The sequence below is a fragment of the Candoia aspera genome, chromosome 1, assembly GCF_035149785.1.
Source record: "Candoia aspera isolate rCanAsp1 chromosome 1, rCanAsp1.hap2, whole genome shotgun sequence".
NCBI lineage: Eukaryota > Metazoa > Chordata > Lepidosauria > Squamata > Boidae > Candoia > Candoia aspera.
The window spans coordinates 280,645,450-280,662,203 of NC_086153.1; the positions used below are offsets into that span (position 1 = coordinate 280,645,450).

At 36.3% G+C, this 16,754-nt stretch overlaps 1 protein-coding gene across 1 annotated transcript in view; it reads right to left on the reverse strand.

Moving 5' to 3' along the window:
• RTF1 (RTF1 homolog, Paf1/RNA polymerase II complex component) overlaps nucleotides 1-16,754 on the reverse strand; it is a 34,453-nt gene that overhangs the window by 13,956 nt on the left and 3,743 nt on the right. Inside the window, 5 exon segments of the mRNA XM_063289919.1 lie at nucleotides 425-536; nucleotides 1,655-1,775; nucleotides 3,993-4,194; nucleotides 6,213-6,360; nucleotides 8,564-8,674. Of these exon segments, the coding sequence (XP_063145989.1) occupies nucleotides 425-536; nucleotides 1,655-1,775; nucleotides 3,993-4,194; nucleotides 6,213-6,360; nucleotides 8,564-8,674 (694 nt within the window).

The following is a 16,754-nucleotide window of genomic DNA, read 5'->3' on the forward strand; positions in this document are numbered from 1 at the left end:
ATATTATCAATTAGATATGAGAAATCTAAAATATATTTATGAATATTAAGGAAAAAGTGCCAGAAAAGTTATAGTTACTAATTCAGAAACCTGGAAAGGAATTTGACAAATTAATGGGAGATCAAGCTACCAACAATGGCCAGTCATGATGGTTATTGCACTATGTCCAAGATAGTACAATGCCTCTGAATATCACTACTGGGGGAGGAATTGCTAATGGACATCTCAAAAGCATCTGGTCAGTCACCATGAGAAAGAGGATGATGAACCAGATTAAGCTGTGCCTTCCTTCACAACTAGGAATGTTCAAAACAATCAAGGACCTCTTTCCATCTTATAAGTGATATACAAGGAGTTAGTAGTGAGCTCAATGGCATCTATATTGTATGGTTTATGTTTTTCATATCTTTTTTTTCTAACTTACCTGTTCTGTTCTTCCTTTTCTCCCTTTCCGCTTTTAGTTCTTCCATGGCTTGGGATTTCTTATCCAACTTTTCATCCCGCTTTGACCGTCTCTCTTTATTATGTGACATCACCTAAAGAAATATATAATCTCGACTATCTTAAAAGGTATATGGTGAGATTTTACCAGGGAATGAGCCTTTGCAGTGGTATTTTGCCTCACACTTACTCTTATGTTTTGCTATTTCTGATCTAAACAAAACAGTCCATACAATACTTGAATTCCACACAGAGGGAAGCAGCAGCTACCATGATGGCTGCTGGTCCAGGTGGCAGCCACAGGATGCACTCTGGTTCTCCTGCAGCACCACCACCCATTCAAGCTCCTGCAGCCAGCATCCACCCAGGCATCCACTCAGCCAGGACTCCTACTCCCAGGGCCATAGCCACAGTCACCCCAATGCAGAAAGCCAGCCAATTGCCATCCTGTTCCCAGAGTGGGCCACAAAATGGAGGATAGAAAACAGACTGCAGTCCACTGCACCTTCAGGGGCTGGCCAAACACTGCCAGTCAGCTGCAGCAGAAACACCTGATCTGTGACCCCACCAGGCTACACCAGCAGCTTGCCACACCATTCCGTGTTCCTGATGCCGAGATGTCGCCATCTGCAGCCAGCTTGCCAATCCACCACTCAGATGGGTCCAGGCAGGGCTCTGCTGTTCCTCCACTGCTGCTGCTGCTGCTACCACTTCTCATAATTGTTTGATGGGATTTTAATATTGCATTATTTTTCAACATAGGTTGGCAAATAATTTTGATTTCACAGACAACTGAGAGGGTCTTGGGGAACCCCAGGGTCCTTGGACCACACTTTGAGAAACACTGCTCTAGAGAAATTTATGGCATTATAGGGGAATACAAGACATAGAGAGGAGGGGAAAGGGCTTTCATTCATGTGGCACTGGATATAATTCATTACGAGACGTTTGCTTTTGCTGCAACAGCCGAAGCACAAATATATTACTGCAATTTGTTTTATCAAAGATTGCTACATAAATAAGAGGAACTCTATAAAAGGATCAGGCCTGAATATTTTATTTTACCAAAATACTTGGTTAGAGCATTAAGACCAGTTGTTTATCCAGTATAGTTAGGATTTAGGTACAAGATGAACAGTAATTTAAGCAACCTTACAAATATGTTTTTAAATAGTCTCAACTTGTAGTAAAGTGTGCTTTCTATGTTTCTTACCTGGGATTCCTGGATCTGTGTAAGTTTTTTCTTCTCCTGTTCTTCTTCTTGCTTTTTCCTTTTCTTTTTCTCTTTCTTTTCTTTCTTTTTTGCTGTCTTCAATTTTTTCTTTATTTCAAACCTGGGTTCAAACAAAGGAAAAAATAAGTAGGAATCTCCAAGTTATTCAGAAATCAGGAAGGAGCAAAATAGTACACTGAATTCAAACTAAATGTAAGATGTTATTTTCAAAAAGGCATAAATGATTAAACCTTTTGTAACAGTTGCAGTAAATGAAATAGTTTTTCTAGATTTTTGCACAAAACTATGCAAATTACTGGCAATATTAAGTACGAAATTGCTCAGTTCCAAAGCAGAAACCAGTATCAAGAATTATGAGGCATATTTTTTCAAAAGGAAGATTGCTTTAGTTATATTTGTTGTAGATAGCATTCAGACATACTGTATATTTTATTTATTTAAGAAATTTACTTACAGCTCTACAGCAGCTCTGGATAGTGTACAGTAAAAACATTTGAAACAAAGAACTCCCCAAAGAAAAGCAACTATTAAAAGACAAACACACAGAACCTGCCACCCACTCTAATGCAAGGCCTGGGGAAAAAGCCACATTTTCAGAGCTCTTTTGAACAGGGCCAGGGTGGGAGCCATATGTATCTTGAAAGAGTCAGACATTGAGCTAACTACTAAATTAAATTCATGACCTTCTGAACTTGTCCTGCAACTTTTTCCAACCTAGGCCTTCTCCAAATAGGCCGTACAGTTAAGGATTTGTTGCCCCAAACATCTGGAAGGCATCAGGTTGGAAAGGCTGACACACTGTTGACATTAGAAGTCCAAAAAGTCTTATAAGCAAATTTGGCAGGATCAGAACAAAACTATTGTTTTTAAAGATCTCCATTCACTGGGCTACAAATAAAATTATATAGAATTCTATAATTCATTATATTGTAAAAACATCTTCATCCTGCTTAAATTTCACAAAAAACTGCAGTTAAAAAAAAAAGTAACTACCCAATCCACCTACAGTAGGAACTCAAGAGCATGGCAGGGCAGCCTGCAACCTTCAACTGAAAAAGTTATGATCCACAGAGCTGTGAGGAATCTGCCCGCTCTTCCTTACTAGCCAGTTTAATGTCAGGAAGCCAAGCCATTCTATCAGCTGTCTGGTGTAGACTAGATTTCTGGTTTTCTGCTGCTAATGGTAGCGGGACACCAGTAATTTGCTGTGAGTTGTTGCACACACATGTACTTCTTCCTACTACAAAAGAATATAGCATTTCTAAAAGCTTTTAAATTTGGAGGTTTAACCACTTTTATTAAGAGACCGTCGAAGTTACATTTATCAGCACATTTTCTGCATTTATTTTGGCTGCAGAGAGGTACATTGCTATTTGTGCAACAGTTATTAACCTCTTAATTGTTACTAGTGTTGTGCAAAATGACTACAGTACTATTGTACAAAATGTTTTGTGCATGGAGTGGGCCATGGATGGATCAGGCAGGATTAAGAAGTGCTTTGTCTGTGCACAGCCTTGGAAAAGGCATGTTCCAGCACAGGTGCTTCAGGGTGGGAGATTGTGAAGGAGAGGGTGGCAGCACACAGCAGCAAAGAATTCAAATGAGTGTGAGGTAGTGATGGGGAAGAACATATAAGGAACAGCTGGTGGGCCACACAAGTAGATCAGACTGAATTCAGTTGTGAGTGGTAGCTAAGGGAAAGCAAGAGGAAGGTGGACACTGGGAAGATCATTGGGTGGACTAGGACACATATATCGTGTGGAGGAGAAGGGGCAAGGGACTAGATACACCCTCCTTTGTACTCATCCAAGTTTGTCTTGGCTGAAACCTGGATTTATGTAAGTGATCCAATTTTGCTTTGGATGGAGCATGACACACCTGGAATGGTCTGACTGAATTTCAGAGCAATAATAGTTTGGTCCATGCATGGGGCAAAACCACATTTCTCATTTTATGCAACCCCCTAACTGTACCCCATTATTTCTGTCAGGCTCAAGTAACTGTGTTGCCTTTTCTGAGAGCTCAACTATGAATCAATAAAAGTGAAATGAACAAGCAACAGATGCAGGTAACTTCTTACATTTTAATGATAATTATTTATGTATCTGCATTTCTTCGATGGCTATGCTTGTTTTTCACAGACAAAACCAAAGACTAACTAGGACCCAATTTTCTGATGTTTTCTTCAGAAGGCTGAAAAGTGATATGGAGCAAAAGGAAAAAAAAACATGGATCCTAGAAGTCTAAAATGAAAGGAATGTTGCAGACATACAGTAATATGAAAAGGCTGCACAAATTAACCTAACCAAAAGCTCACCTTTTCTTCAAAACTTCTCTCTTCTCTATCCGATTAAACAACTCCTGTTCTCTTTCTTTTTCTGTCATCTGTTCCAGGCGAGCTCTATCTTCTTCATCACCCATAAAATCCTCTCCGTAGCCATCAGTAAACTCATCTTCAGATGAAGTTTCAGAGTCTGAGCTGGTACAAGAACCATTGCTTTCAGAGTCAGATACTTCTCCTGAAAGAAAACAGAAAGAATCATCCGTTGGGGGGCAGCCAAGGAACTCGTAATTATGATAGGCTCACCACCATTTCTTCTTACTCTTGCGTCTCCATTCTGCTTCTGCATACCCAGCTGCATTTGGATTCTAAGCTTTTCAGGCATATGCCTATCTGTCGTTTAAGCTTTTTAGAAAACAACATATAGAATAATAACAGAATGCACACATACCTGTGAGGAAGACAGCAGGTACCACTGACAAACCTTGACTCTGCTAGAAATAAACTTTAATATACCCTTGTTAGCCCTTGCTGAACTGTGATTAATTAAATGGCCCAATTTTGTATAAAATTGAGTTACAAGACCGAAAAGAAATTACTTTAAAGCAAAATCTATAGGAATTCACCAAAGGTGCAAGAAACTCAAGAAGAATTCAAAATTAAGAATATCCCAAAATACATTTTTCAACCTACCTAAATTAGGTTACAGCAATAGCACATTTGAAGAGCATTCTGAAAAGTAAACAAAAGCCTCAAAATTTATTAAAAATAAAAATAGCTAAGAAATCATTTTCCTTATCATTTTCCTCATCCAACCTGTATTCTCTTTTTTCCCAGCTATATTCTTCCTACACTGAACACAAATTCACTATTTTTTGGCTTCTTCCCTCCAGAAATATTTTTCAAGTGCTCCTATTTGAATGTAACTTATAGTTAAGTATACAGCTACTAACAGCTTTTAGAATGCAAGGCACTGACATTCCATACATACTATTATACAGTCTTTGGTATCAGTCCTGAAGCCTGTACTGCTTGACAGAGTTGGACAAGAAAGACTGCAGTGAGCAGAAGTGCATTTTCTATACACTTATTGGTAGCATTTATTTATTCATCATTATTGTTTGCTATTACTAAGTATCAGAACCCAACAGTTCTGAATAGGTATCAGTGCTTCTGAGTGCACAACAGCATGTTGACTTGCAAGGTAGTCTCCAGATTAGAAATCTTAAATTGCATAGAAAAGCAAGAATATATTTGTAGGTAAAAGTGAGCTTTGGTTTTGCTTGTGGCCTACTTGCCAAATGTGCCAAAAGTGGCTGTTATTCTCCTTACCATTAGCAGAGAGTGCTCTATGTGGCATGACTAAATCTAATGACCTAATCTACTTCCCCTCTATATTATTATAAAGCATTATATGAAATCCAGGCCATGATGACTGGTGGAGGTCAATACCTATGAGCCCATTTGGTGACAACTATGGCATATGGAAAACTGCAATTTCAAACATAAGGGTAGTAAATAGCAAAGAGCATGAATTAGCAATTGATATGAAAGAAAGAAAAATTTTGAAAAATTTTGAATGTCTGTAGAAAAAGAAAAATGATGCCATATATCTGAATGAAGGCAGACTTATCCTGTAGAATGGAATTATTGAATACATACATGGAAGTGAAGGTACAGGCTTAATTATAAATGAACGGGTAAAACTGTATATCAGAAATCGGTATGAATTGGTAGCATACATTACTGTGAGTATGTATGAAAATAGGAATCCACAGACCAGTGACAACTGCATGTTACACTTCAATGAACAATGATAATGAAAGAACCAGAGATGGGTTTTGGGAAAAGCTGTGCAAGATTCTGAATGTGATTCTGGGGACTTTCTAACAATATGAATGGATGGGTGGCAACAAGACAAGAGGTAAGAGAAAAGTGACTGGGCCATCTGGAGAACCAGTATGAATGAGAATGATAACTGTATGGTGAGTATCTGCTTAGAAAAAGGTTTGCTTATTCTGATTATGTGATTTAAGGCTAAGCCTATCTATATGTACATATGGCAAAAGAATGAATATAAACAGAAAGCATGACTGAGTGGATTGTTTACAATGAAAGATTAAAAGAACTAGTGAAAGCAAGGGTCATACAAACCAAGAAAATTGGGCTGAGTTACCCATGGGTAAACATGCTATGTAAATTCAGCCCGTGTATAAATTCTTCCCATCACTCATATATGCATCCTTTTTTTGATACCTTCTTCAGGTGCTGAGCTCTCTGCAGAGGTATCTTTATCAGAGCTGCCTGATGAAGCTGCTTTGTTCATCTGTTTCTTCATGGCTCCCTTCTTCTCTACTTTTGCAGCTTTTCCTTTCTTTTTGTTTTTAGAACCTCCTACTGTCCACTATAGCATAAAAGGAAAGATAGGAGTTTTGAGAAAAGGCTGAAGCACCTTCAAAGATTTCATGAAGCTAAATACCCAGAAGAGTTCAGATGTGCATATAAATGCTGAAGCAGCCATGAACAAAATTTAATTTGGTGAGTTAACACAACCACAGCTATAAAATAATACAAATAATATTGTCTTATAATAATAAACAAGAAAAATAGCACAATTGAGAGTTTTATTACTTAGAAAAGGGAATGAAGAACTGAACAGGAAGTATTTTATAAGGTAGAAAACAGCTCCATTAAGATATAGTACTAAACCACTGTTTACCACTACAAGAGCAAAAGTAATTGCCTCCCCACAATTGGAAAACTCTACTTGAATTTCTGAATGTTACCAATTTAGTATGTCATTCAAAACTGTAACTACAGGTAATTTATCTATTAATAGTGAAAACAAGCCAACTTTATTAGTTGTAGTTTGCAACCAACATTACACACTTCTCTTAACCATTTCCCTTCAACCAGAATACAATCTGAATCTGTTTGCCAAAAAGCTGATCCTCTGCTAGACTGGTATCTGCCACAAGAACACCATTAATTACAGTGAGATAAAGTTAGCGTGTTTTCTACCAGCCACAGATAAAATTAACAAATTGTTTGATGGTGAAAATATAAGCTGTGAGTATTCAGAGAAATGAAAGCTGCTTCTTCCACAGCTCTACTCCAAGCATCTGAGTCTCGCATCTTTCTATCACTCTGAAACTTCTCTGGCTGCCCAGGTTTCCAATCTGAAAAATGCCCAATGGGTAAAGTTCCCTCACAATGTCTTTTGCTGGGGTTGCATGGAAACATGGGAAGCCAGGGAGGCTGCAATCTGTTGGAGAGGTGACAGAACAGTGAAAAACATGACATTAATATGCACAGCCTATGGCCACTCATAAGTAAATTAGGCCAAGCAGATTTCACTGATTTTTCTCTTCTCCTTAGAATGAAATTTTCTTCCATCTAAATAAATGAAAAACTAGGGAAACACATGGAGGATTTTTTGCGTAAGACACTAAACAGAAGTAATGTTTCTGAACAACTGTCATTGCTGAGCATGAGAGCACTGTCAAGGTCTGCTGTTAGGCCTCCTACAGGCATCTCTAGGAAGAAACATCATGGACTAGATAAGCCATTATTCCAATCCAACAAGACTTTCTTACAGGTACCAGGACATCATCAGTTTTGTCATCATGTGGCTATTCAGAAATCAGTCCAACTGAATTCAAATATACTTTAGATATACTTTAAATAATACTTTAGATAAGTATATTTAACCTGTAACTAGGGAACAGAAGTGTATATGAAACTGCAACTTTTATTAGGCTCTACTACTCTTGTAAAGTCCTAAACTTAAGGAGCCATCTGCTTCTAGGGAATGAATTCTGTGGATAAATAAGGTTTATAAATAAGAAACAGCTCTTCAAAATAACCGTAACTCCCTACAGCTCTACCAAGTACCACTCTATAAGCAAAGTCTAGAAAACAGTAGTAGTAGTAACAACAACAGAAATTATTTGGAGACCTTCTAAGCTCAGAGTTATTTTCATGGGAAACCACAGGTAATGGGGAACAAGAGATGTCACAACTTGACATCACCATACAAATTACATGAATCAAATCATTTGCATGAAGACGTAATGATGCATACAATGTCATTGCAGCTTGTACTGGATACTTATATTTATGATCTTTTTATTTTTATGCAGAATATTTATACTTCTAATTTATTCCATTTTACTTTGTTTGTATTGTTTATTGCTATTTTTAGCTGCTGATTACAGGATATTTTTGTTATTTAATTCCATGAATCAAAAGACAGCACATCCATTTCTTAATCCATAAATAAAATTCAGATGAAAATTATCTCTACATTGGAGATGATAGGACTGAACTTCCTGACAAGTTATAGAATCAATCATTTCATGCTGGAGTTTCCCTCTAAGACTTCTTTATTTAAGAACCATTTTGAGATAATTTCTCCATAGGAATCAAGGGAACATGAGCTACTTCCCAGTTCATGGCCCACACTATCACAAAGCCAAGCAGTATCACGTATATCTAGCCTTCACAGGTGTGTACTAATGTTTCATATTTGATGATAATCTCAGCACCAGAACGATCTAATTCACATTACTTTGTTTTATTCAATTCACAATTAAACACAGACTAACCTCAATATCACTGTCTGAAGTCTCAGAGTCTGAAGATGCTGTAGGCTTGCTAGCAGGTGTTTCCTTTTCTTCAGAGTCACCACGTTTCCGCTTGGCCAATGACAGGAGCTCCTGGAAGGAACACAAATACAGAGTTTGTTTAAACATGAACTCTCTCCAAAGTTAAAGAGAAAGAATTTCTACTCAAGTGTTCCTTCTCCCATATGAATCCTACCAGAATGTTAAATAGGATCTCAATTAAAATTTCTTTAAAATAATATGTCATGCTGAGGTCTGCCACACAAACTAAAATTTAAAATGTACATAGGAAGTATCCTTCCTTTTAGACTCCTACACCTTTGAACTTCTTTCTGAATAAAGTTCTTGGGAGCCTGATCTTTCTTAGTTAATAACATCGATTCTGCTAATTCTTATTATTTGAAGTATTCTATTTTTACTGTTTTGATTCTTATGAAGTAGGACTGCCCACCAGTTTCATGCAATGAGAGAACAAGGAAACACAGAATTAGAAAAGTACTAACACTATGTCATAACTAGTGTAATTCCACTACCTGGTAGTAAAACCATTTATTTCTCTTTTAAAAATCTGAACTTAAGCTGTTATCAGCAAAGAATTTTCAGATATTCAAAAATGCATTATTTAACTGAGTATTTGGGAAATTGGTATCATGGTCACTAAAGACTGTTTCACATATTTTGTCAAAATAAAGAGCAAAATCCAAGAATACACAAGGAATGGGAATTTCCCTCTTTGCACTCATGCAGTTCCTTAAATCTACTTTGGAAAATCCATTAAGCCTCTGGATAGGAGAGGGAGGCATACACAGAAAGCTACAGTCATGTGAAAAAGTCAGTAAAGGCATACCTTGGAGATACTGTGGGTTCAGTTCCAGACCACCACAATAAAGTGAGTCAAACGAATTTTTTGGTTTGTATATATAAAAGTTATGTTTACACTATATTGTAGTCTATTAAGTGTGCAATAGCATTATGTCTAAAAATGCAACATACAGTTGTGTGAAAAAGAAAGTACACCCTATTTGAGGTCATTTTACGTATCAGGACATGATAAAAATCATGTGGTCCTTAGCTGTTCAGATGCAACTTTGCAAACCTAAGCTGTGCTGCCATGTTTTTTTTTAGAGAGAAGAGGCTTTCTCCTGGCAGCACGTCCAAACAAACCATCCTTGTTCAGTCTTTTTCTAATTGTACTGTCATGAACTTTAACATTTAACATGCTGAGGCCTGTAGAGTCTGAGATGTAACTCTTGGATTTTTTGCAATTTCTCTGAGCATTGCATGGTCTGACCTTGGGGTGAATTTGCTGTGACATCCACTCCTGGGAAGATTGGCAACTGTCTTGAATGTTTCCCGCTTGTGAATAATCTTCCTCACTGTAGAATGATGGACTTTACATTATCTGGAAATGGCCTTATAACCCTTCCCGGACTGATGGGCAGCAACAATTGCTTCTCTAAGATCACTGCTGGTGTCTTTACTCTTTGGCATTGTGTTAACACACACCTGAATGCCCAAGACCAGCAAACTCCTAAAACTTTGGCTTTTATAGAGGTGGTCACACTTGCTGATGATCAATTAATCAAGGGCATTTGCTTAGCAGCACCTGGCTGCTACTTAGCCTCTTAATACCTATGGAGGCAGTAAGGGTGTATTCACTTTTTCGCAGATGGCTTCTCCATTTTGGCTTTATTTTTGTAAAATAAATAATGACATGGTGTAATATGTCATGTGTTGTTGTTCATCTGAGGTTGTATTTACCTAAGTTTAAGACCTGCTACGGACCAGATGATTTTTATTATGTCCTGATACATAAAACCATAGCACTCAAAGGGGGTGTACTTTCTTTTTCACACAGCTGTACATACCTTAATTAAAAACTACTTTATTGCTAAAAAATGCTAATCTGTTGGAAAAATGGCGCCAATACACTTGCTCAAAGCAGGGTTGCCACAAACCTTCAAACTGTAAAAAAAACTGCAATATCTGCGAAGCGCAATAAAGCAAAGCACAATAAAATGAGGTATGCCTGTACAGCTCACTGAAATTTTTGACTTTTTTCAACATATTTCAACATATTTCAACATACAGTATTTTATCTTCATTTCAGCAATATTGATAAATAAATGGGATATAACAAATAGCATGCATCATTTACATTTTGTAGTCTGTGGTGTAATTTAAATAAACATGAATGCAAATTTCACATGCAGAAAAAAGTACACCCCTACATTTATCCCCACCTCAAATACCTAAAATTACAAGGTGCAAATGATAAGAACACCATTAGAGAGGATGTGGAGAAACCTGTCTTATTTAAACCTGATGGAATGTGTTTCTGAAGGGGAGGGTGATGTTATGGAGATCACTGGTGAAGACAGAGGGAGTCCTTTCCAGGGGGGAAAATCCATGCGCAATGTAGAAAGCCTTGGGTTCCCAGCCAAGAAGATCAGAAAGGAACCACCTTAGAGTTCTGGAGTTTTTCCCTTAGAGTTTGCTAGTTCTGTTCAGTTTTGGCAAGATTCTGTCAATAGGGTAGAACAATAAAGACCAGAGCTTCATTCCTGACTCAGCGTTGCTCCTCTGCCTTATTCCTGACAGGTGCCACCAGGCCATCCCAGCAAGTTCAGCCTGAGATCAGAATGCAAGATGCTGAAGGAAGTCTCTAAGAACCCCAGAATTTCATTGTGTGACCTGAAGATAGCTCTCGCCATTAGTGATGTCAAAGTGCATGAGTCTACCATTAGAAAGAAGCTGCACAAATTAGATATACATGGGAAGTGTGCCAAGAGGAAACCTGTGCTGTCCAGAAAGAACATCAGGGCAAGACTAAAGTTTGCTCATGATCACCTAGGCAAAGACCAGCACTTCTGGAACAATGTGCTCTGGACAGACAAGGCAAAGACAGAGCTATCTGGCCACAATACCAGAAGACATGTTTGGTGAAAACAAAAGACAGCATTTCACCAGAAGAACCTGATATCAACTGTGGTGGAAATGTTATGGTTTGGGGCTTTGGGCTACTTGAGGTTGCTTCTCACTTTAAAACATCTTGCTCATAATTTAAAGTCTTTTAGAAGGTCTAAACGTATAAACATTTCAGAATAAGTTGAAATATAGTAATTTGAGATGATGCAGAGGCTGGATTCTCTGATTAAGAATATGGTACAGTGTTACTAAAGTTTTTGTTACTGAAACATGAAGGTGAAAAAGAATCACTCAACTTTAAAATTCTGTTAAACAACAAACCACAGATGCAGAAACAGTGTTGAAAGGAAATAAAGCTGTTCAAGGTGAAATGGCCCATATATGAGTTCTGCTTTGCAGAAATAATATATGATTTTTAAACATTCCTTACAAAACTGAGCAAGAACATTTGATAGCAGCCCATGGAAAAATTCAAACATGAAATTTCTCACTGCAGATGGAATATAAATTGGAGACAGAAACTGCTGATTCTGTGGGTTTCTGCTTTCATTCAGAAATCCGTCGTATTTTTAAGGTTTATAAGATGGCAGTATATTTTGCATTTATCGTAGCAACTGGGATCTTTAGTATGGAATGCTAAGATGTTTAGCACTTTTTCCAGAGTTGTCTCCACAGATAATTGATAAGTGCAAATTATTTAGTGGAGCTCCTCTGGCAGCAGGAGAAAGAGTATTAAACATTTTTTCCTTTCTCCAACAGTCTCCTTCCAGGAGACTTTTTTCAACCTGGAGGCTGCAAATAGACTGGGACCAGATGAAATTTAAAAAGCAGTAGTCTTTTATTATATAAAACATGCTTTTAAGGGAGATGGCTACCTTTGGCTGGGGTGGGTGGCAGCAAGGAGTTTATGCATTCTATAGTACCTACAGTACCTCCCTTCTGGTTTATTTTTCTCAATTTTATTTTAAAAGGTAATTGTATTGCATTTTCCCCCAAGTCTTTTATTATTTTTGTTTTCCTTGAGTATTTTTTTCATGACTTGTGTGTGTGTTTTGGGAAAAAAAGCTAATCTTGAACATTTAGTATTGAACTACAGCAATACTCTGAGTATTTTTATGTCATCTTTAGTAGTTTCATGGAATAATCAAGGCCTTAGTTGTCATTCTAAGAGGAGAATTACAGACTATACAACCTAGGTCCTGAAGGTTCTTTGTACAAGAAACTCATGTTCTTGCATGTGACAAAGATGTTCTATTTAGAATATGGGTTGTGAAAACATTTACTAGGGAAAACTCAAAATCTGCTTGGCGCACAGTGACTTTGATTCATAAGTCTTTGACACATGTACAAGCAGCAAGAAATTATTATCAGAAGGACATTTTTAATAATAATAAGCAGAATAGTTAATAATTACAGTGGAAGTTAAAAGTTTGTGAACCCTTTTGAATTTTCAGTATTTCTGCACAAATATGACCTAAAACATGATCTGTTCTCCAGTCAAGTTCTAAAACAGATAAAGAGAATCCAATTAAACAAATGAGTCAAAAACATTATACTTGTTCATTTATTTAAGAAAATGATCCAAAGCTACTTGAAACACTAAATCATACAAAGCAAAGATGCTGGTGGTAAGAGGAAAGATTACTGGCCTCTCCAATGAAAGAGCAACAAAGAAGGGTTTTTTTAAGAAAAAGATTCCACTTGAGTTTATAATACTGAGTCAAAGGAAGAAATTTTTAAAATAGCATTGTTTGAAAAATAACATCTGATCAAACTGTTTATTTAGCTGCAACTTTCTCTTCTTTCTCTTTTTTAGAGAATAGTAGCCACTATTAAATCTAAACAAGAGTTTGAGATTCCTGTAGGTTATCCTACTGCATGCTATTATGACATACACTGATTGTTTTTCCTCTTGTAGATTTATAATGATGTTTTTTAACAAAGTTTTTCAAATTTCCTTTAATGAGGCCTGTTTGGTTGTGATTGTGGAAGCTGGTAAAGACTACTGATTGTGCAAGTTATTGTCTAATTTTTGGTTAAACGTTGATGACATGTTGACAGTGACTCTGGTATATAGATTACAGATGATATTTATTTTTGGTTGCCCATCCTATGCAATCTGATTTCATAAAAGGATGAAAGCTTCACTGGATGGAAAAAAAGGTACTTGATAATAGTGCAGCTGATATTCTATTTATGGAGCAAGTTTTGGTCAAGTACAAATTCCCTTTTTTTAATAACTAGATTAAAATGTGGCACTCTGATACTTCGATCAAGATTGTGGTAAATTAAATTATCTTGTCAAGAATGTCCTTTATCTCCTTCTACATCTAACGATATTGAAACCACTGCCTTGCTTTAATCAGGCAATCAAATGACATCCTGTGCATAATAGCTGCTGGAGATTAACTATATGTTGATAGTATATAAAGTCTTATAGGTAATTATGTTCTTTACCAAAATGCATTGATACAGTACAGAAGTCTGATAAATTTTCAGGCAATCTGATTAATTAAACTAAGTCTGATATATTTCCTATTGGTTCAAGGGAAATTTTGTGAAAATTTGGGTTTTACTGAAGTCTTTTAAATACCTTACATTAAGATTTTTGTATATATAAATATTTTAAATTATTTACCTCAATGTAATATTGATGCAAACATGTAATATAGATTCAAACATGTTAAATTTTGGGGGAAAGGTGTTATAAAAATGAATATTATTTCAAAATTGAAAAGTATACTGAAGATTCTTAACCTAGTTGTTGTTGTTAGTTAATAGCCTTTAATCATTTTAAATAGATGTATAAGTTGTAAATAAAGTTTTTATAGGAAGGACAACCCTCTAGAGTTTCTTTATCCAAATTACAGCAACCTTATGAAGATGGTGGGGTTGAGAGAGACAAGGTACTTTTCATGATTTTCAGTCACTGGGATGTATTTTGATATTTTTATGGAATTCAAGCAATCAAGTTTCAAAACAACACTGGGAACAATTATACAGTTTTACGGCTGACCTTCCTTAAATCAAGTCAGGAACTTGATTTCTTTTAATCAAGATATGAATGTAATTTTTAACTATGCACCAAAGATTTTGATTGTATCAATACATGAAAAATTATAGGTTTATTGTGCAGGGCAGGGCTGTAAAAATTCTGCAACAACAGAAACATAAATTCATATACTCAATCTGGGACTGATGATATGTATTCATTCTTATTAACTAGCTCTCTATCCACTGATCTGTATTACTCTGTGTGGTCATGGTTTAATGTTGTATTTAAAAACAGAACTGTTTGTTATATGTATAATACTATTTTTTGTTCTATTTTGTTCTATTTCTTTCTTATTTTCCATTTCCCCCCTATATTCTATATATTTAAGCAGTTTTATTCTTTTCTCTAACTTTTTCCACAGCCACCAACTGTCTTTTCTGATGGAAGCATTTCACAGCTGCTTTCTCTTCTACAAATTAATGTAAAGAACCCCCCCACCAAATTTTAAAATTTACCAATTACTCTTAATAATGTGCATGACTGATACAAAACTTGGGATTTTTTTATTTGTACCCTCAAACTGTAAAACCTGACATTAATATTAAAGCAAATTAAAAGTAACTGTCTCATCAAGAATAGGTAAGCAACCATTCCTACTTGTCCAGCTTCCTAAATAACCTATCATGATACTAAAATGAACTATATGGGTCTAAACTGATTGGGGAAAGTCTTGGATTGTATCCATTAGTATCATTCTATGACAGCTCAGTGCAATGTAGACTAGCCTCCTCATGGTGCACCCCAGGCAACATGGCTTGTCATGGCTAAATAGTCTACACATCTGGCTGCTGGACCTCACAGGGATTTCCCAGCAAGAAAAAAGCAGCATGAACACCAAACTGCTAGGCCATACAATTAAAAAAAATATATTCTATGACAGAACACGTTTTTCCTTCACCCTCTATCCCCGGTGTACCAGCTTAGCTCCAAAGGACTGGAAGACTCTCTATAGCGTACCTGAGGCATACCTCAACAGATGGAGAGTGAAAGGAAGCACCAGCACATAGCACTTGATATAGCCTATTCATTTTATGAATAGGAGTTACTTCCACTGAATTCAGTAAAATCAGCTTCAAGTACATGTATTTAAAGAGAATGGCATTAATTCTGTTGATGTATGAATAGAGTATACATTTGGAAATCATCTATTGTTTCTCATAGAATCATATTTAACTTTCAGAGTAAAAGGAACTCATGCTGTAGTTGTGACTAAATAAGAATTAGCAGCAAGGTAAACCATGAAGTGTTCTCGTGGTCAACACATAATAACTTTGTTTTAATTTCTCTTTCATAAAAGATTGGATTAAACATTAGAAAAATGTAATAGTATTTCCCAAAATGACCCCTGCAAACAAGTTGTAGTACTTGAAGCATAGCATTAACCACTAGAAAAGCACTTACAAATAAATATAATCAGAAGAAAATGTAAGAAAAAATATGGGAACAAGAAGAAAACAATTTCAGTTGTGGAAATCTGTGGAAATGCATTCCTAAAGAACTGCTAAATACAGATACAACGGGAATAAGACTATCTGTTACTGACCAGAAACAGAAATATTCTCTATTCTTGATGAAAAGGAGCTGGAGCAGGCAATAAATTTATACCGAAAAGCAATAATTTCAGATATGAACACTTCTAATGCTTTTTGTTGCAGGGGAATATTTGCATCAACTGAATGGAAGTAGTGGTCCCACATACAAAATGGGCTCCAGTATCTGGCAGACAACCGTTAGTTAGGTGAAAGCAACATATGATCTGAAACCACCTGTTAACAGTAATTTGGATGCTACCTTTCCCTGTGCATCTTTTGACAAGCCATACACTATCAGATCATCTGAACTCCTCATAGTATTGCTAAAATATCCTAAGAGACCACACACACCAACCTTATGCCACTGCAGCATAGGCTGTAAAATGATAGCATAATAATCCAAATTCTATAGAACAAAATTTATCTTAAGATGAAACTGTGAATAATCCTATTAGAATGAACATATAGTTCTTTCCTAATTGAAAACATCCTAAGGTGCTTATCCATTTTGCCAAGGAATAGCACCACTAGGAAAATACTTTTCTACAGTAAATGATTCCTTGAGGTATGGTCAGCAGAAGCCAGAAAAATTCCAACAGAAACTAAATATGAGAAGACATAAATAGTGCTCCTATAGATACTGCATTACAGAAAAAAA